The sequence below is a fragment of the Caenorhabditis briggsae genome (assembly GCF_000004555.2).
Source record: "Caenorhabditis briggsae complete genome, chrIV, whole genome shotgun sequence".
Classification (NCBI taxonomy): Eukaryota; Metazoa; Nematoda; class Chromadorea; order Rhabditida; family Rhabditidae; genus Caenorhabditis; species Caenorhabditis briggsae.
In genome coordinates this window covers 7,932,603-7,952,313 of record NC_013487.2, presented here as the reverse complement: position 1 = coordinate 7,952,313, position 19,711 = coordinate 7,932,603, and the positions used below count along the sequence as shown (strand labels likewise).

Sequence of the window (19,711 nt, the reverse complement as noted above, 5' to 3'; positions counted from 1 at the left end):
TACAAATTCTACTAACGGTTACTCGAGTATTGAAATCTTAAAATAATAAATGCTGGTAAAGCTAGAAGGTTCCTCTATGTCCAGTTGTTTCTGTCCATTGCTATTCATACATAGAAAATGAGCTTTCATTAACCAGATCTTCATATTTTTAACACACTCTTCTTTTTCTTCTCTTCCTTGTTTCTCTGTTTTTCGTTTTTTTTTCTCTACTCAGCACATCCATTACATACTTGACACATTCGTTTCAAAATATTTGTTCATGTTTATTTTCATCGCTTTCAGAGGCATCTCAAATTTGAAAGTCTTCATGGGGGACGACAGTTCACAGGATAACACGGGATCTCCACCAGCAACTGGAGCAGCAGCACCCGCTGTGGCCCAGGCAGCTGGAAATGCACAACAACAACAGCCAGCTAGTGCAATCAGAAACAAAGTGGATGTTCCGCCTGGGTAAATACATATGCTACCAGTTACCTTTATTTTTACTTGAGAAGAAAAACATTATTCGGATATAGCAAACAGAAAAATTAGAGATATTAATGATAGTGAGCGGGGTTCGGTAACACTACTTTGAAGGGTGGCGCCCAGTTACCCGGACTGATAAAAATGGATATATCTTCAGACATCAGAATCTTGGGAGCACGAAAATTGGTGGAAATGTAATTTTACGTTTGATTCAAAGCTACTGAAATTTTCAAGTCAATTCCTCAAGTATAGGTTTTGTAATGATTGTCCAAAGATGAAATCTTGCACGCCGTTTTGATTTCCATAAGATGAAGCAACTTTGACAAGCAATAACTCAGCTCAAAAATTATCAATCAATTCGAAATGTTGCCAGTTTACTGATGAATTATTTGAAGTTTTGCATTTCAAATTTGAGCTCTGTACAACGCTTTAAACAAATTGTATGCTGGTGCAAACTTGATTCCGGGTAATTATGCGCCATCCCTGCGAATAGAACGTTCGAGAACTTCGAAGATAGGTAAACGGGAAATAATACTTTCACACAAGTCTGGAAGTATCTTTGAATTCCTATGAAATCTCATAACATTTCAGTTCTGCCTACCATATTTTGAATAACTTTAATAGATTCCAGTACAAAAAGAAATTCTTGGAAATTAGTTTTGATTTCAGAAAGTTATTCAGGCGGTATGTAATATTTCATAAAACCCCTGAATCAAGAACAAACCTGAAATTCTTCCCAGCATCTTTTAAGTTTATCAGAACTTTGATAAAATGTAAGAAATCATCAATCACTTTCCACAGTACATATCTTTTTCTGTAATTAAGAAGAACAAAATGTATCCATTTTCCCATGACCACAAACAGGTTTATCTCTCCTTATTTTAACCTTTTTCTGATCAAAAAAAGATGAAAATGAAACAAAAAGAAGATACACTTATCAAGAAAGAACAGGGAAGTAATTGAGAAAAGAAGGAAATTTCTGACATCAGTTACAAAATCTTCAAAAATCAACAATTTTTTTAAGATTCGGAAGACGTGTGAGTTCAGTGGAAGTGGTGAAAAACGCGATGCCACCAACCAAAAAGGCATCTGTCGTGATATTCGAGACTCCTGATACTCCGAAAGCTGAGAGGTTAGTTCTGGAAGTTTCTGGAAGTGTCTGATAACTTCTGTTGTGTAACAGAATCAGATTTTCTAATTTTGAGAAAATTAGTTTATCAAACATTCCATTTTCTGGAACCATTGTTCACCTGGAACTCATGTTTTCATAATGAAAATCAGAATTCAAAAACCCAATGAATCAGAGCCGAAAAACCTAATTTCTCATTGATTCCTCTTTCGATTTATCATCGGTGCCCCCTCTCAATTGTCTGATGACGTCATCGTCATCTCATTGTATTTTCAGTTTCAAATTGAAAAAAAAGAAGAGGCTTGAGCACTGTATAGTATGATGAATAAGCATAAGAAGAAGAACATGTTTCTTTCGATGTCTGCGTTTCTCTCGCTCTTGTCTGGTTTACTATTTATTTATCTGAAAAGAAAAAATAGATTGATGTTTGTAAGAAGTTGAAGTTATTGTCATTTCAAATAGTCCGTCTCATGCTCAATGATTATTTCTACTAGAACGAGTCATAAAATTCATATATTCCTACTACAAGTTTTTCAGTTAGGATTATTGAGGTGAGCATCTTTCTAGGTCACTTAGACCCTCTAGGATAATTAGACACGCTGATGTTTTTCCGGGACGCTTTTCAAATAGTTGTTTCTCATCATTTACACAATACATATCCCGAAAAAATCGCCGTGATAAGACAATCATGCATAAGTCAATAATTGTTTGATCTCCTACAATACCCTAAAAAAGTAGAGTCAATGTTCGAGGATACTGTAAGTGCTCTAATTGAGGCCCACCCTATCGTGCACTTCGAGTTCCATTATCTCGGTTCCTATAAGAGATGTCAAAATTTTTTCAGCTGATAAAATATTGGCGATATTGTGATAAGTAATTTATTAGTTGACAACTTTTTGAGAGCTCTCACAGAAATCAAGATAATTGAGCTCAAAGATGACGGTTCGCGTGGGCTTCGAATAGAGAATTTTCGGTATACGGGGTACTTTCTTTTAACTACCACTAATAATATTTTTCAAACTGATCACCTTATTTTCGAAACTCCTCCCAGAGACATTTTGTTTAAATCACAAAAGGTGGAATGGACACGGAAACGAGCAGCGGGTGATCTGTGTTCGTTACTCAAAAATAAACAAAAAACCGAGAGAAAATGATAAAAATGATAGAGGTCAGATTGATATCAGATATCTCAAGAGACTCTGTCTTGTCCTTCTTGAGTACCTTGACTTGGTTTTTTGACCAGTGTCCAGTCATTTTTCTCCCTCAATTTCATCACAAAATTCATCTGCTTTATATTTTCAAAAAGGGCATTTGTACCTGTATTTGAACAACTGTATTTTTGCATGTTCTTAAAGTTAGTCAGGTGACACTTTCTTTCAAAATTTCAGATTCAAGTTTTCTGACTAACTGATCGCTAGAACACCCACTGATCAGAGGGTTATGCAAATTGAAATTTTCGGAAAATTTAGGATTATTGTAAAACACCATGGATTATGTTAAAAAAGGAAAATTCGGGAGAAAAAAAAGTGAAAAACAAACCATGATCTCGTAATTCATCTCAATTTCACATGCGTAAATTGAACAGACACATTAGGTAAATTTCGGAAATCGGATCGTCGAGAAATTGATAAAAGATGAAGAGATAGATTGATAGAAGAGAAAGGAAGAAGAAGATAAAGATTTGCCGAATATCTTTCTGTGTCTCTGTATTCATTGTTTCTTTTGGCGGGTAATAGAAGGCGTATCACCTTCTGAACGAACTGATCAGGATAATTATTTCTGCGTCTCATATGTTGATTATATATTCTCCAAGTTGGGAATGAGTACTTCCGTTCTAATTGAGTCTACATTATTACGAGATAAGATTCCTAACATAGCTTCCGAGCTTTCTCGCAATATTAATTTCGAGTTGAAATCTGATCTTTTGAAATTATTCGATTTTCCAATTACCGTAACTTTCAGTTTTCAGGTCCCTTAGACGAACTTTCTTATGATTTTGAAAAGTAAAGTTATGTAAATCTAGAAGTACACTTTTTCGATTTTTTCCAACTTCTGAATCCGATTTCCGCTCATTCTAAAAATAGTAATCTATTGATCCTTTTTAGCGAAACTGTTTTCTGTGATTGATAAGAAATCAAAAGAGTAATAAACTTTAGAAAACAATTGAGTAAGATGATACCCTTCACTTCTCAATTTCTCCAAAGTTCTCATCCATATTTGTGTCCATATGAGAAAACTAGTTATCACACATGATTATGAATGATAACAAGGACCTTTTCCCTATTTTAAAAAATTGCCATTGATGACGCGAATCATCAGTAATCGATAGAAGATCATAAGGATTGGAGAGAGTAGCATCAATGATCAAGTCAGAACACACATATGCTTTGATTTATCAAGAATCTAGTCATCAGTTTGAAATTCTAAACATCTTCAATTTCCAGAAGAGCGTCGTCGTGGTGGCGCAATCTAGTGATGGACGACGACAAAACCGCGGCAGCGCAGCAGCCGGAAATAGTTTTGACTCCGGATAATGCGTAAGTATGAATTATTGAATCAAATAAATCTTATTCTATTTTTTAGTGGCAATGGACTTGAAGATCGTCATCGCAACATCTCAACTGCAAGTGTAGGAGACAGTGAGTTTTGTTTAAATGCAAAAGAAAAATCGAACTTAGTTCATTGAAGCCCATAAGAATTTTGATACTCAACACCTTAACGTCATTAAATGTCCTAAAAAGAGCACAAAAGAGCACATAAAAACACAGGCGGAACACAACCAACTGATAGAGTCAGACGATGATTCACTTCGGTCGTATTTGCATGTCCTTAATTTTTTTCGTTCCGCTCTTTCTACTTTTAATTCAAACTATCCAAGTATTCATATATTCATCTAATTTTGTTTTGCTTCATTTCATCTGTTCCTCTTTGAGAACATCGCACTCTCATCCTCTTATTCAGCGACCTTGAGATGGAAAGGACAGCTGGCGCCATGGAAGAGAGCCGTCTGTACAAAGATTTGAATGTAACCGTGTCAAATATCACACTTTTCGCTTTCCAGAACAATTTTTCGCAACCAAAATTTGCTTTTGACCGAAATTTTGGGGAAAAGTTTATTTACGACGTTTTTTTGTTTTTTTTTTAATCAGGGTTACTGTTAACAAGCTGCATTTTATTTTACGCGCAAAATGTGTGAACACCGAGAAAAATTTGAACGTGTAAATTTCAATCAATTTCAATTTTCTACCTGCTTCTTCGATTTTCGACCTAGTTACTGTTTTTTATTCATGTATTTTAGTAAAATATGAACAATTGGGATATCCTTTCATTGAAAATACACCAAAATTTGATATTTTCTTTAAAATATCAATGTTTCCTTTGGAAATTAATTTATTTTTTGGTCTTCATAATTTTCTGTTTGAAAATTTCTTAAATTACCAAATTTTGAACATTTTCGTCTTTGAAAATTATTACATGGAGAGAATATATCATCTCTTGAACTTTTTCGTTGCGATTTTTCTGATTTTCACTGATAATGATAAAACATCAAAAAACGCACACAGAACACAAGAAGATAATAGTTTCTAGTCTATTCGTGTTCATTCACAATAGACCCAAGTGCATCATCGAGAATCAGCTCGAATACTTCATAGTTTTCTATAGGACGAGGGATAGATTTCCAAATCTCAGTGGAACGACTCAACCGTTCTGACAGTGTTTTTTTTCTGCACAAATCGTTTCTTTATTTGCCAATGTTTTTCAAATGGTTCTATCTCTGCTCTCTTCACCCAATTATTTGTCTTGTGAGTGATGATACTAGCAAAACGAAAGCAACAAAAAATTCTCAGTTTAGAAGTAGGAATGCCCCTCATCCACACACACTCTAAACTTTTGCTCTTCATAAATCACATGAGGGAGCAATATTTTCGCATCGACAGCGGAAACACTATCAATTTTGCAAATTTTTGATTTTATCATTGGTAATTGCCAACCAACCATACTAAATTCCTTGATGATAATAATAAGTCGCCGGTGCGTCTTTCGTCAGACGGCTATCTAGTATTGCTTACAAGAGTTATTTTCCGATCTCCATAATGTTCAAACAGAAAAAAAGCAAAAAGTACACTAATTTCGCTAGGAATTTGTTTTTCTTCTTCTATTCTGCTTTGATCCTATTTTGAAAGCTTTCCTTATAGTATTCTTCTTCATTTCAATTCGCAATAACCTTCAGCTTGTCACCAATTCAATCATCAACAACGTCAACAACTCAACAACAGAGAACTCAAATATAAACAATATTTATCTGCTTCTCACCCTAACCATAGTTAAATGACCATCACCAACGGTACCGGTCCACCCGCGCCGCCATCGTTCAAATTCGTGATCGGCGGCGATGATCATCATCAAGATGGGGGTTCTCACGAGCACTCGAGTCTTTTGGCCACTCACCACCAGGTGGGACCAACGGCTCCAAACACGTCCGGAATAGTCAGGCACCCAACGAAAGTCTCTTCTAGATTCTTGCTCTCTGTCGAGACTGATGCACCACCGCCAATGACTAGAGACGACAGTCATAGTAGGTTTCTTGCCCTCGGTTCTGCTAGTGCAAATTTTAACCAGCTATTTTTCTTCTCTTTTAGTGGAACGGCAAAAAAGGGCCCATGTCTAGTGGAGTAAACTAAAATTAAAATCTTGATGTCGGCTTTGATGAACAATGTAATTTCAGGAGAACTCTACGCATGGGGATCCAACAAAGATGCTGGTGGCAATCACAATCTCGCTCTTTTTGAAGAGCCATCCATGCCATTCTTCTCGAGTTATTTGAAGGCCCATATCACCCCAGGACCTCTTGAACGAGCTCAAAGCTCATCTCACGGAGGCCATGGAGGAAAAGCTGATCTTGGTGTACTTCTAGGAGTTTATCTGCCGACCATACAGCATATTCTCGGAGTTACCATGTTCATTCGTCTCTTCTGGCTTGTCGGAATCGCTGGTCTCGGACAGACATTCCTTCTTCTCTTCCTTTGCTGCTTCTGTGTATGTTTTTAATGGTTTCGGTTGAGCGAAATGTTTTTCCTAACTTTCAGACCTTCCTAACATGTATCTCGATCTCGGCTGTTGCAACAAATGGTGTCGTGGAATCTGGTGGTGCTTACTTTATGATTTCTCGTAATTTGGGTCCCGAGTTTGGATCAGCTGTCGGAATCCTGTTCTACCTTGCTAACACTGTTGCTACTTCCATGTACTTGGTCGGAGGAGTTGAAATTTTGTTGCTGTACATCTTCCCAGGACTCACTTTCGGCGGATCCGACGGACAACACGATACTTGTTAGTTTCCATTACCTACAAACTGGCCTCATTGCTAAAATTTCAGCTCTTTTCGGTACTATGACCAACTCTCTCCGATTCTACTCCACGATACTGCTCTTGATCGAATTCGCAATTGTTGCCATGGGTGTCAAGTTTGTGCAAATGCTCGCACCTGTATGATATTTCCCTTTTTTATGCTTTCTTTAAATTTTTTGTATTCAGGTTTCGCTCATTTGTGTGATCTTGTCGATTCTAGCTTGTTATGCTGGTGGAGCTACGAAAACCATGTACCCAGATTCAGGACAATAGTGAGGATTATTAATACAAGTAATTGAAAATAAAACAATTTTTCCAGTGTTTGCATGTTCAATGAACGCCTCCTCCAATCGAGCGCATTACACAATGAAACAGTGGCCCTCGACGATATTTGTGGTTACTGCAACAATAAGTGAGTTTATTTGAAATCCTCGCCGAAAAATATCCGTGTTTCAGCAACACTTATCTCTTGGATAAAGTTTGCGGACCAGAAGGATGCAATGATACAATGCTCGCACGAGGCGGATTCAGTTGCATCAATGGTTTCCCAGGGTTCCAGGGCGGAAAAACACTTCTCAACAACCTTGGACCTAACTATCTTGCCAAGAACCAAGCCGCAGTTGGAATCCCAGCAGACCTGAAGGTTGATGTTTATCAAGACGTTCGCACCACATTCTTCGTCCTATTGGCTATCTATTTCCCAGCAGTAACAGGAATTTTCACCGGAGCAAACATGAGTGGAGATTTGAAAAATCCGCAAGCTTCGATTCCTGCTGGAACCATCGCTGCTAACCTGACAACATCATTCATCTACTTCTCATTGGCTTTCATTTTTGGCGGAGCCATCGACGGTGCAGTCTTGAGAGACAAGTAAGGGCTTCTTTTTCTCTTATATTTCACACATTCCACATAAATATCAAATAATTTTAGGAATGGACAATCTGTAGGCGGGCAAATGGTTGTCGCCCTTCTTTCCTGGCCATCTCCATGGGTTCTTCTCATTGGATCGTTTTTATCGACTTTCGGTGCTGCTCTTCAATGTCTCTGCTCTGCTCCACGTCTTCTTCAAGCTATAGCTAAAGACGAAGTCATCCCGATTCTGTCACCATTCAAGAAGGTCACTGCCAACAATGAACCATTCCTTGGATTAATATTGACCACTGTTATTGCTGAAATCGCTATTCTCATGGGAAGCATGGACACAATCGCTGCTGTTGTGGATTTCTTCTTCTTGATGTGCTATGCTTTCGTCAATATCATCTGCACTCTCCATTCACTTCTTGGAGCACCAAACTGGAGACCAAGATTCAAGTACTACCATTGGTATGTTTATTACCACTCTAATTTCTCATCGGATTGCATACTTTTACAGGTTCCTTTCGCTTCTTGGAGCTGTTCTCTGCTTCTTCATCATGTTCTCCACCCATTGGGATTACGCCATAGTCGCTTGTCTTCTTTGCCTTGTCATCTACAAATACGTCGAATGGAAAGGAGCTAAAAAGGAGTGGGGAGATGGAATTCGTGGACTTGCACTGACTACCGCACAGTACTCTTTGATGAAGATTGAAGATAAGGAGCCACATCCGAAGAACTGGAGACCACAGCTTCTGCTTCTTCTCTCCATGCAATGGTCAAAGGAAATCATCGATGTTCGTTATTTGAACCTTCTCAACTTGGCATCTCAACTCAAGGCTGGAAAGGGTTTGACTGTTGTTACGGCTTTCTTGAAGGTTTGTCAAAGTTACTCATAAAAAACTAATTGATAGTCACTCTAGGGAGATCCAACCAGTCCTGATGACAAGAAGAAGGGAGAGCAAGTGAAGGCACGCATGGACTTCGACATGAACCAAGTTCGTCTTCGTGGTTTCGCCAAGACTCTCGTTCACTCGGAAGATCAAGTAAGAGGATCGATGTCCACTCTTGTTCAATCTGTCGGCCTCGGAGGACTCAAACCGAACACAATGCTCATTTCGTGGCCAGTACATGAACGTGAGGAGGACATGACCGAATACAACACATTCATAGAGAAAGTACACGCCGCTTCGATCAATGACATGGCTATTGTAGTCGCCAAGGGTATAATTGACTTCCCATCGGCTGTCTTCAGAATGAGTGGAATGATCGATGTTTACTGGATTGTCCATGATGGAGGTCTCTGCTTACTCATGGGGTATCTTCTCAAACAACACAAAGTCTGGCGCGGATGCAAGCTTCGTGTTATTGGTATTGCCCAAGAGTCGGATAACAACGTGAAGATGCAAGAAGACCTACAAAAGTACGTATACCAACTTCGTATCGACGCCAAAATCATGATTGTCGAGTTGGCAGATCCAGAAATCTCGAAGAATGCCTTCGAACGAACATTGCTTATGGAAGAACGAACTATGATGATGAGAGATCTGCAAAAGGTGTCTGGTGGAGGTACAAATATTAAAAAATCCGCAAATTTTTTCTGATTTCTACTGTTCTTACAGGAATGACACTATCGCTGCCACCAAATGCTCCACGAGCAGTATCACCGCTTGTCACATCCGAGAAGCGCGAGAATTCGAAGGATTCGGATGAGGGAACGACGACAGGAAGCGAAGAGACGCTGGACAAGAAGTCGCCGACAACGGACAACGAGCAGGCAAACCAAGAAACGAAAACGAAGAAGGAAAGGATGAAGGCACTTGACAGGTCGAAAGTATCCAAGATGCATACAGCTGTTCGACTAAACGAACTGCTGCTACAACATTCAGCCAACTCTCAACTGATTCTCCTCAACTTACCTAAGCCTCCAGTACACAAAGACCGTTAGTTTTTTTTCTTAAAAAACAGTTTCATAAACATTATTTTCAGAACAAGCGCTGGATGACTATGTTCACTACTTGGAAGTCATGACTGACAAGTTGAACCGAGTAATTTTTGTGCGAGGAACAGGAAAAGAAGTTATCACCGAAAGCTCATAACAGTCCAGGTGCTGTGCTTCATTTTGTCATGAAACTATATATTATGTTTCCGTCCTGTTATTTAGTAATCAATGCTGAATGTTTTGCAATCTCTTGCCCCCTCTCCCTCCTTTCCCAAGTAAATCACTCCTCTCTTCTCACATTCTCCTTCAAACCTGTAGAACAATTCCTTATATTGTTTCCTTCTGAGACGTTGTTGTCAAGCTCTCATTCATGCTTGACCTCCTGTAGTCTTCTGATTTATCGCACATCTTCATACGTATACAGCATAATTCACTTCGCGCTCATCTAATCATTCTTGTTTCTCTGAATTTCGGTTTCATACAAAGACACTTCTGCTCGTCTTACTCTCTCCCCAAACACACTCTTGTAACATTGCTATTGCCTCTATGGTCTTTGTGGTTACGTTAAGTCGCTGTGTTAGTTGCGGCGTCTTCCGTACTTTCGTCGGAATATGATGAACGGCATTTTATATAAAAAATATATACATATACATATTTCTAGGTCTTCCATGGTTTTTTTTTCTTTTCTTGAATTATTAAGGTATAACCCACTTCCTCTTTTCTGTTTCTTCCAACTTTGTAGACTTTTCCCCCACTAAACATTGCCGATGTTAGTACCGTAACCTTACGTAAACCATTATTCTCTCTTCTCTGTCCCCGCTCCCTTCTCCCCTTCTTTTTTATCTTTCACAGTTTTTTGTGCTAACGGAGACTGACTGGCTTTTTTATCATCATCATTCACCCCCTCCAATAGCATATTTATATTCGAGCTATTTTTCCAGAAGACTTCTTTGTTTTGTTTCCATTTATATATGTAGCATGCTATAAATGGTTAGATTTGTTCTCTCGATAGTTCTTTTGTTCAGGTTTATTAAATATTACAGAGTTGATCACAAAATATCACAAAAAGGCTTGGAACTTTCATAACATGAGGAACAGATGATGATCGTTTCGGTTTATTGAGATTTTTCGCTCAGCCGTGAGCTTCGCAAAGTCGAAACCGTCTAGTAGTTTTTGACCGAGATATCTGAAAAGGTTCGATTAACTTTGAACTTGAGCAATGCATTCCAACCTCATCAATTCAATCCACGATTCAGCACATTTTGGTGTTGCTTCAGTTTCGCAAAGAAAATCGAAAACCGTGCAGACGATTTGAGCACAGAAGATGCGGACGTTTTCTTCTGTCATATGTGGAGTCTAAAGTATACAGTACTATAGCTTAAATGGCTTTTCGCGTATCAAAACTCACAATATCCGGTCTGTAGTGTCTCTCTCCATACTTGAATACAGTCGGTGCAACCTGAGCTTCCAATTCATCCACATTTTTCACCGAGATATGAAGAATATTGGTGAAAAGACGGGCGTGACGGCGAACTGGATGGTTCTCGGGCAATTTGAAGATGTCGTCAGACTCCGAAAGACTGAATAGCGGACACAGTATTGGGATCCTCTGTAGGACACGTCTAAGAACGAAGAGACCGAAGCAAGCAGTTGGGAATGTGGAAGAAGCACGGGACTCGACGATTCTCCACGAGTCGCCGATGATTTCGCAACACTGAAAAATGAAAAGTGAACTTCAGATAATGACAGATAAGCTGGCTTGATAATGGATTACCTCCTTATCAATCAGATTCTCCTCGCTGGGAATCGACCGAAAGGAATATGTCCTCATTTGTTTCAATGGAGAATGCGACTTTGTTCGAATCATCGAACTCATTTTTGCCGTCATCGAATCATCGAGACTTCTAGCCATGCCCTCCTGGTTCGTAGAAGACGTCAAAAAGATTTTTCGGCGCTCCGAAGCGCTGTTCTTCTGGCTTTTGTTTTGGTAAACGATTGGAGACGTGGAACGGAGAGATGAGAAGTCCTAAGAAACAAGAAATCAGGATTATCGAATCGGAGATACAACTTACAGTGCTTGCACTTTTAGCTCTCAATTGTCCATGCTCGAACTCATCGAAACTTTCTTTTCCATTGATTTGAATAGTTGGTGGAGTAGTACAAGACTGCGAGTTTCCAGAAGATCCAGGAGCCAAATGGGAATTCTTAAACAGACGTTTTAGCATTGCTCACAATAATAAGAGTGAAAAGAGGTGTGGTTTCTCTCATACCTTGACGTTCTGGCTCTGACTCGGATCCGACAATCTTCTTTGACGTCCCAGCTTTCCCTTGAAAGATTTTGACGGTGTTGATGCGGCACCCGGATGTGTATTTCCCATTTTAATCTGAACGTGTTTTTGCTGAAAAAAAGAAAGGGGAACATGAAAGAAAAAGATTTGAAGAAATTGAAAATGCATGAGCGAGAAAAATGAATCATAAGAGGGCCTTCGGGTATGAGTAATAATAAAATGGGATAAGAGTTTTCTGAAAAAACGAGAAACAGGTTTTCTGAAAAATAAAAATGAGATAAAAGGATTCATTTGTCTAGAAGTTCCTATGAAGTACTCAGAGGACTGGATTCAGTTCAAGGCTTCTTGACAAAAACATAACCGCTCTATTAGGAGGGAGGCCATTCTATACTTGCATTTTGAGCTCAATTATCTCAATTTCTATAAGAGATAATAAAAATTTGTCACCTGACAAAATGTTTTTTAATGAAATCAGCTACACTTTTGCTCTTTTGCAGTTGACAAATTTTTGATATCACTTACTGGAGCTATGATAATTGAGCTCAAAGTGCAAGTGTCAGGCTCCGACGTCGTACTTTAAAGTTTTCGAAAATTCAAAAAACTGAGGAATTCTAGAATTTTGGAAAAACTGAATTTGTCAAGTTTCAAGAATTTCAAGAGTTTCGGTGAATTCAGTCGAGTAAATTATTTCTAAATTTTTTTTAAATCTAAAAATTCCAAAATATCGAAAGTTTAGATTACAAGCTCTTTTCCGGTTTTCAGTGGACGGCTTGGGGTGAGAATACGGTATTAGAAGGGAATGAGCAAAACAAAAAAAAACAAGATCACGATGGTTCGAAATCTAATGGAAAGCAAGAAATTCGGGATTCATCCAAGTCATCTATTAGATAAAAAATACGAGAAGACATATGAAGAGCCATGTATATTCTCTGTTTCCAAGCAATTGAACATAATGAATCATGGAAAGAGGGGACGCTCTATTTATTTCCAAATAAGTGGAGCATCTAGTTTGATGTCTTCTCCAAAAAATCACGGAGTCAAAAGAAGAGAGACAGGAGAATGTGCCAATTAGTTTATGTTTTCTGTTGTCTCGTGTCAGCTGTACGAATGAGTCCCCTGGGGGTTCTCAGTACCTGATGACGTTGAAACAGAAAAGAAAGTGGATGTTGAAATATTGGAAGTTTTTTTCAGAAATATATACCTGCAGATTCGTGTGGGGGCGAGAAAAAAAGAACATTTAAATATGGAAATTCGATGGGGAAAAAAGAGATGCCCCCACCTGGTTGGCTTTATTGTTTCTGTTTATAAATCGTTCATACATTTTCTCTTGATAAAATGATTTTACTCTTCCTTCTTACTCTCGTTTTGATGATTCTCATCATTTGGGTGGATCTTACTGAACAGTGAGTTCTAGAATCAAAGAAGACAGAAACGTTCTGCTTTCTGAAAATCTTTATGACTTCCTGAAGGGTTTCTTATCTCTAACAAAGGTTCAAAACAAAGACAATTTTCGATTCACACATAATAATAATCTTTTCCAGAGATGCTCCATTCGCACGCGCCCCGAAACCAAAAGGACTCATGATGGTAACAAAAAAGAGAATAACAGATTTTCGAAAAATGATTCATCTATTATTTTCAGGGACTTGGAATTCATATCTAACCTGGATTACATCTAACGATAAAAGAGTTCATAGTTTGATCTATGAACATTGCGACGATTTCGATCTTATTTTATTTTTTTGTTTCAGAGAAATAAAATGTGTTAAATTTAAGATCGAATTTGGAATTTCGTAAATAAAGGAACATATAATTCCTGTGTGTGAGGATAAGAATTCTCTAGAAAACAAATATAGTAAACAAGTAAAATGTTACTTTTTGAATACAGATTTTAGTCAGTAAGATTATCAATTTAAGCATACCAATCCGGACAAGATTACTTCGAATTTCAAAAAATGCGGAATGTTACATATATTCAGATTATCATATTTGTAAGGTAACTATCAAACTAATTTTGCACTTTGTCTTCTAAACTAGGTTCACATTGAATTTTCGAGTTTTCGGAAAATTCAAAAATCTAAAGAATCATTCAGGTTCCGTTTCGATTTTCAGATCAAATTCTGGATTTCCACAAGTTTTTGAATTTTCGAATTTCCGAATTTCCAAGTTTAACATTTTTTAGTTTTTAAACTTTGTATTTCGAATGCTCACAGATTCTACGTGCTATAATAAGATATAGTTTCTGGATCACTAGCTTTTTGCAAAACTGATATCTGAAAATTCGATTAAATTTGAAGAAAAATGGTACATCTGTGTGTGGGGGTATTATACTTCTGGTTGGTTGAGCAAAAATACCCGAGACAAAGAAAAACGGAAAAATGGAGAAGAAGAAGAAGGAGATGAAGAAAAAAAAAGAAGGAGGAGACGAAGAATTTGGTTTAATTAAGCAAATGGTAACATTTCACCACGAATTCTTTCATTCAACAGATCCCCTTTTCTTGTCTCGCGACGTTTTCTTTTTTGAGCTTGAATTTTTGAGCATTATTTTATTTTAGGTGGATTAGATCCAAAAGTTAATATTTTTAAAGAAAGAAAGATAATAAAAAACAAAGGATTACTGATGGCTTCTTCTTTTTCTTTTCAATTCTTCATTTCGAAAAGAAGCCAAAAATGAGGAAGAATAGGAGAAAGAAGATGAGATGGATAAGGATAGAAGTTTTCTTTTTTTTCTCGATCGGTGAATGGCCCCAGGGCTATAAATTGGATTCAGAAGAGTATTGAAAGGGGCGGGGATGGAGAAGAGGAGGGGACAATAAAATCTTGGTTTGAGAGAGGAATAGAAGAAATATATGGAAATGTAGTTTCAGATGGATGAAATTGGAGTTTCTAGAAAAATTTTTATTCAAGGGATTTTTGTGAATTGAAGTCAGAATAAAAGAAATCGGTTTTTTATAGTCGTCTGGTTGAGAAGACCTTTAGAATTTCAGATATCAGAGGTATGCCAGAATTGTAAGACTTCAATTTAAAAATTGAAAAGTTGATGTCAAGAAAGTACAAAAAGCTGGAAGAATCAAGAATTATCATTCTAGCAACAGAAATTCAAACAATTATTTACAAGCGTTTTTTTCGCTTTTTTTTTCAAAAGAAAATATTATAGTGATGAGACCAACAAATTTTCAGTTGTTCTGTCTTTTTATAGGAAAAATGGTTCGGACCTGAAAATTTGAGATTTGTGGGTGATTTTCTGAAAATTCCCAAAAATTAAAAAAAAATAGATTTCGGATTTTTGGAATGTTTTTTAAATGGGTTCCAATAAAAGTTCAATTTTTCGAAATTTCAAAAATTCGAACTGAAAATTTCCAAAAAAAAAAGAATTTTCACCAAAATCAAAAGTGGTCCTGAAATTTTAAGATTTTTCTTTAAACTTCCATGAATTTTCAAAAAGTTGGTTTTGAAATTTTGGAAAATCGTTGTTTAGAACGGTCCAGAAAGTCCAAGAATTAGAATTTATATTTTTTCCACATTTCAAACTTTCAACCAATCTACAAAAAATGATACGGACCAAGATTTAACGTTTTTTGGGAATTTTGAAGTTCGAAACAATTCGAAAACATTTTTGTTGGATTTTGAAAGAACACCCAAAAGTGTCCCAGTTTTCGAAAATTCTTGTACCTTGTACCTTAGAATCCACACAAGATCCGGTCACGCCTTCTCTTATTTTAGTAGGTTTTGAATTACAAGACCTTGTGGTCAAGGGACTGGAAAAAGTACCAAGCAAAGAATCTGCACATATTGTGAAAACTACTAAAACTGGAAATTTTGAAAGCACCTGATTTTTGGGAAATCAAAAACCTGTGAGGAAATACATAATACATATTTATTTTGACATTCAAAGACTTTCTTATCCCATTCATCCGGATATACAAGTCGAAAGGAAATGTCTTTGGTGTACGCTTCCTTTCTGTGTGCAAAAGAAGAAAAAAGTGCGAGTGGGTAGAAGAGAAATCTCAACTACGTCAACTCTTCTTTTCGACTTTTGAAAAACACTTGAAACATGCAGCAGCCTACTCATTTTTCAGGAATTTTTTAGGCCGCAAGAAGGACTACGTAGTGACGTGGCAGCAGTAAAATAGAAGATCCAAAACCAATTCCCAGAAGAGAAAAAGAAGAAGTTACTTCCCAAATTCATGAAGATCTTCTTCTTTTGTGTTCTTGACTTCAGAATACATGATTCAAAAAGTCATTGTTGAGCACAAGTAATGTGATACTGGAAATAGAGAAACAGAATTTTGGAAGACGACAAAAGGAGAAGAAAAATACACGGCGTATATTGGTAACAGAAGACGTAATTAGGTCATCTGGGATTATATGTGTGCACGATGAAAAAGTAGAAGTAATTCTCGTTTTTTTCTTGGTACCTAGAAGACGGCGGATCATGTCTCATTAGAATTGAATTCGTTTTATGAAATGAGAAGAATTTCCTGGGAACTTGCTATTAGTATAAATAATTTTTAATGAAAGGAAGAAGAATTCGAAAAAATTCGAAAAAATTCGAAAAAAAATGAATCTCGAGAAACAGATTTGGTTTTAAACTGAACTTTTAGAGAAAGTCAGAAGAGAGCCGATTTATAAAACTTTTAGATTTTCACATGATGAATTTTCTCAAATTTCTAGGCAAATCTATTATTCTGGAACAAAAAAAATTGGAACTGAAGAAGAGAGAAGCTTGTGGGCGCGGCCAAAATTTCCGTAGCGGAAGCTACCGTAACCTAAAATGTTAAGACCTTTTATCTATTGCCTTTCAAAAATTTGAAAAACATCTAACATGTCGGAAAATAAAGTGTTTTTTTTTAAATTTAAAAATAGGGAAACAAACGAAAGTTGAGGAACAATATTAAAGAAAAAATAAATACCGTAACATCTGTAATATAAGCGCCTCCACATTTCCAAGTTTGAGCACAATTATCTCTGCTCCAATAAGAGATATCAAAAATGTGTAAGCTGATAAAATGTTTATGACATTATGATAAATAACTCATTTGTTGACAACTTTTCTATATCTTGGACAGAAACCGAGATAAGCTGGCTCAAAGTTGAATGTTAGAGGGCATTTCTATTACAGGTTTTTCCGTAACTGCTATTTATGGTAGTGGCAACCAGATTTCCTCTTCCACACCTCCAATTTTTTCGTACCAGAATAATACAAGCGGAAGCAAAAAAAAATACTTTGACTACTGAAACAACTTGTAAATATGTGTACTGTCTATTCAGTAAAACGTGGTCGCGCCGCAGGTTGCAAAGTGACACGCCCCTTTATGAAACGCGTTCATTTTTTTTCTTCTCTCACACGTTTCACAAAGGGGCGTGTCACTTTGCAACCTGCGGCGCGCACACGTTTTATTGAATAGACAGTAATCTCCTTCGCTGAAAATGCGTGCAGCTCTTCCTCCTTTTTCACACACGCAACACTTGACAACTCAAGAAAAAATGGAAGTAGTGCTCATTGAGTTGTGACACAAAAATTGGAAATGGGCCAGTGAAGACAAGAAATATATTTGGAATAACAAGATTCGAGTAAAATGATATTTTTTAAAAACCTTCTTTTTTGAAATGATTGGGACGAGTGGTCTGGGATCCGGACGACATGTGTTTTGATTTTTTTAATCGATGGATTACTCATCCGAAATGGGAAATCAATCATATTTCGAAGAGATCGAACACTAAAATGTTGCGATTCGCAGGGATCAGAAATTATTTTAAAAAAGTTGAGCTGAACTTTAAGAACCGAAGAAAAATAGAAAAACCTAGAAGAGTATATTTTTAGAATTTAGAAAAAAACAAATTCGTCTTTCCGCCAAAGTGCTTTGAACCACGATGAAATTACATAAAATACATATTTGGAGACTTTATGTATTTACCTCCATGCCAACTTTGCATCTTATAAATTCACGATACTCGTCCCTTCCACATCCTCCTTGAGATCAGAAGACGTCAGGAGAAGATAAATGTAGCGTACTTTACTATTCAAATGAGACACGGAAATAGAATTGCACCTCCAAATAGAAGAGTTTTCCTGACTGGAAAGAACAGAACCAATTGTATTCTTTTTCAGGAAAAGAAGCACGGGGAGAATGAGACCCCCCCCCCCCCCCCCCCCAATTGATTCGATTAGTCAGGAATCATCAGGAGAAGTCACAGAGAGAAAGGGAGGATTGTTTTTGAGCTTCAATTAAGAAAAAAAGATGACTAATATATCCGTTTGCACACAGTGAGGGTGGTTGATAATTTGATTCTGAAATTAGCTTTCTTTTTCTACAATGTTCGAGGGACAGAGCAATTAATCAATTTATTATTATCACTTTTTGAAACATTCGACATGCAAAACTTTAGAATCCACATATACATTAAGAGTTCTATCAGAACCTATTGGAATATTGGCTTTGTTTTCTGTCCATAACGATAAATCACGAACGTTCTGGACGAGTTGATGTATTGGGAAACGGCCTGGGGGAGCGACGTAATAGTAGACGAATCGAGATCCACGTGGCACTGACTGCGTTGTCCATCTCTGGAAAACAATGTGATTGGAATTCAGAAATGTCTTTAGAACGCTACCTGGATAAGTGTATTAATTCCATTGGCAGTGATTTCAGCTTGCTCCAGTTCAATGTCTAATGCTTTCAGTGACAATAGAACATCGTCATTAATAGAACTTTTTTGAAGAACATGGAGAGTCTCCAAGGAAGAAAGACCATTTTCGAATCCGACAAACGAAAAGTCTTCGTCAGATTTGTAAACAGTAATATTGCGAAGATTGTTGGGTTTCAAGTGTCGCAGCCATCCATGAATGGATCCAGCGTTTTGAGGCTTTCCCGATTTCAAAACTCGAAACTTTTTGGTTTTAATAATTTCTGAGTTTTCCAAAAAGTTTGGTGTGTAACGATAGTTGGTTTCGAAGTTATCGCACGATACGTTGGTTGGGAGAATCAGCTTTCGGAGATATTTTCTGGCGAGGTCACGGATTCCTTCATTTTCGACAGTTTCTGTTCTGTGTCTACGACGAGCATTCTGAAGATAAACATCCATTAATGTGTCTCTGGATTTATATCCTGGCGAATTGAAGTTCATCTCGAATTCATCAGTACGGAGAACTATCGAAACGCCCTGATTAGCTTCATCGAACTCGTCGAAATACTCCATGAAATGGACATTTCCAAGAGCAAGAGGTGCTACCGTAGCTGCGACATTCAAAGCTTTTGAGCATAGTTTCACCGGAAGTCTGTCAAGTTAACAATCTTTAAAAAACACCATAAAAATTGAACGAACCTTTCTCGATGTGATAAATAACTGAAGATTTCATGCAAAATCTCGGGAGCGAGCTGATCGAGATGCATTTGAAATTTCTGTCCAATTTTCTTTGATAAAGTCTATAAGTTCAATGTCTTGATGTTGAATTTTGCCTTTGAATAAACGAGAAGCTTTTTTGGAGCTGGTGACAATCCTATTAAAGCTTGAAAAAAAGTACACATTCAAATAACGCAATAAATACATTCATTTGACCCATTTTGAGGGATAAAACTGAAAACTACACGACGGAAAAATGGAGATGGGAAAGCGACAGAAGAAAGTAAAGCAAAAGAAGTGTATTATGACAACATGGAATTGCAAATTTGTATTTAAAATCAAAGT

At 37.2% G+C, this 19,711-nt stretch overlaps 5 protein-coding genes across 5 annotated transcripts; 2 read left to right on the top strand and 3 right to left on the bottom strand.

Annotated features, from left to right (window-relative positions):
* Nucleotides 1–307: 307 nt before the first annotated feature.
* Nucleotides 308–4,280, top strand: CBG26357 (the record flags this gene model as incomplete). Its single annotated transcript, XM_045235546.1, has 4 exons — nucleotides 308–450; nucleotides 1,490–1,597; nucleotides 4,039–4,131; nucleotides 4,178–4,280. 4 exons carry the CDS (start codon nucleotides 308–310, stop codon nucleotides 4,278–4,280), a joined length of 447 nt encoding a protein of 148 aa, XP_045098525.1.
* A 1,000-nt stretch (nucleotides 4,281–5,280) lies between these two features.
* On the bottom strand, nucleotides 5,281–5,593 carry CBG26356 (the record flags this gene model as incomplete). The annotated part of the gene is made up of 2 exons (XM_045235545.1): nucleotides 5,281–5,475; nucleotides 5,531–5,593. 2 exons carry the CDS (start codon nucleotides 5,591–5,593, stop codon nucleotides 5,281–5,283), a joined length of 258 nt encoding a protein of 85 aa, XP_045098524.1.
* A 330-nt stretch (nucleotides 5,594–5,923) lies between these two features.
* On the top strand, nucleotides 5,924–9,891 carry Cbr-kcc-1 (the record flags this gene model as incomplete). Its single annotated transcript, XM_002633069.2, has 12 exons — nucleotides 5,924–6,170; nucleotides 6,321–6,631; nucleotides 6,682–6,922; nucleotides 6,969–7,078; nucleotides 7,127–7,212; nucleotides 7,260–7,352; nucleotides 7,397–7,810; nucleotides 7,871–8,263; nucleotides 8,313–8,670; nucleotides 8,716–9,361; nucleotides 9,415–9,735; nucleotides 9,782–9,891. 12 exons carry the CDS (start codon nucleotides 5,924–5,926, stop codon nucleotides 9,889–9,891), a joined length of 3,330 nt encoding a protein of 1,109 aa, XP_002633115.2.
* A 923-nt stretch (nucleotides 9,892–10,814) lies between these two features.
* Nucleotides 10,815–12,112, bottom strand: Cbr-glb-23 (the record flags this gene model as incomplete). Its single annotated transcript, XM_002633070.1, has 6 exons — nucleotides 10,815–10,920; nucleotides 10,966–11,090; nucleotides 11,143–11,448; nucleotides 11,509–11,760; nucleotides 11,807–11,938; nucleotides 12,005–12,112. The coding sequence occupies 6 exons, from the start codon at nucleotides 12,110–12,112 to the stop codon at nucleotides 10,815–10,817; spliced, it is 1,029 nt and encodes a 342-aa protein (XP_002633116.1).
* Nucleotides 12,113–18,377: 6,265 nt separating this feature from the next.
* On the bottom strand, nucleotides 18,378–19,416 carry CBG26355 (the record flags this gene model as incomplete). The annotated part of the gene is made up of 3 exons (XM_045235544.1): nucleotides 18,378–18,590; nucleotides 18,638–19,301; nucleotides 19,349–19,416. 3 exons carry the CDS (start codon nucleotides 19,414–19,416, stop codon nucleotides 18,378–18,380), a joined length of 945 nt encoding a protein of 314 aa, XP_045098523.1.
* Nucleotides 19,417–19,711: the final 295 nt, after the last annotated feature.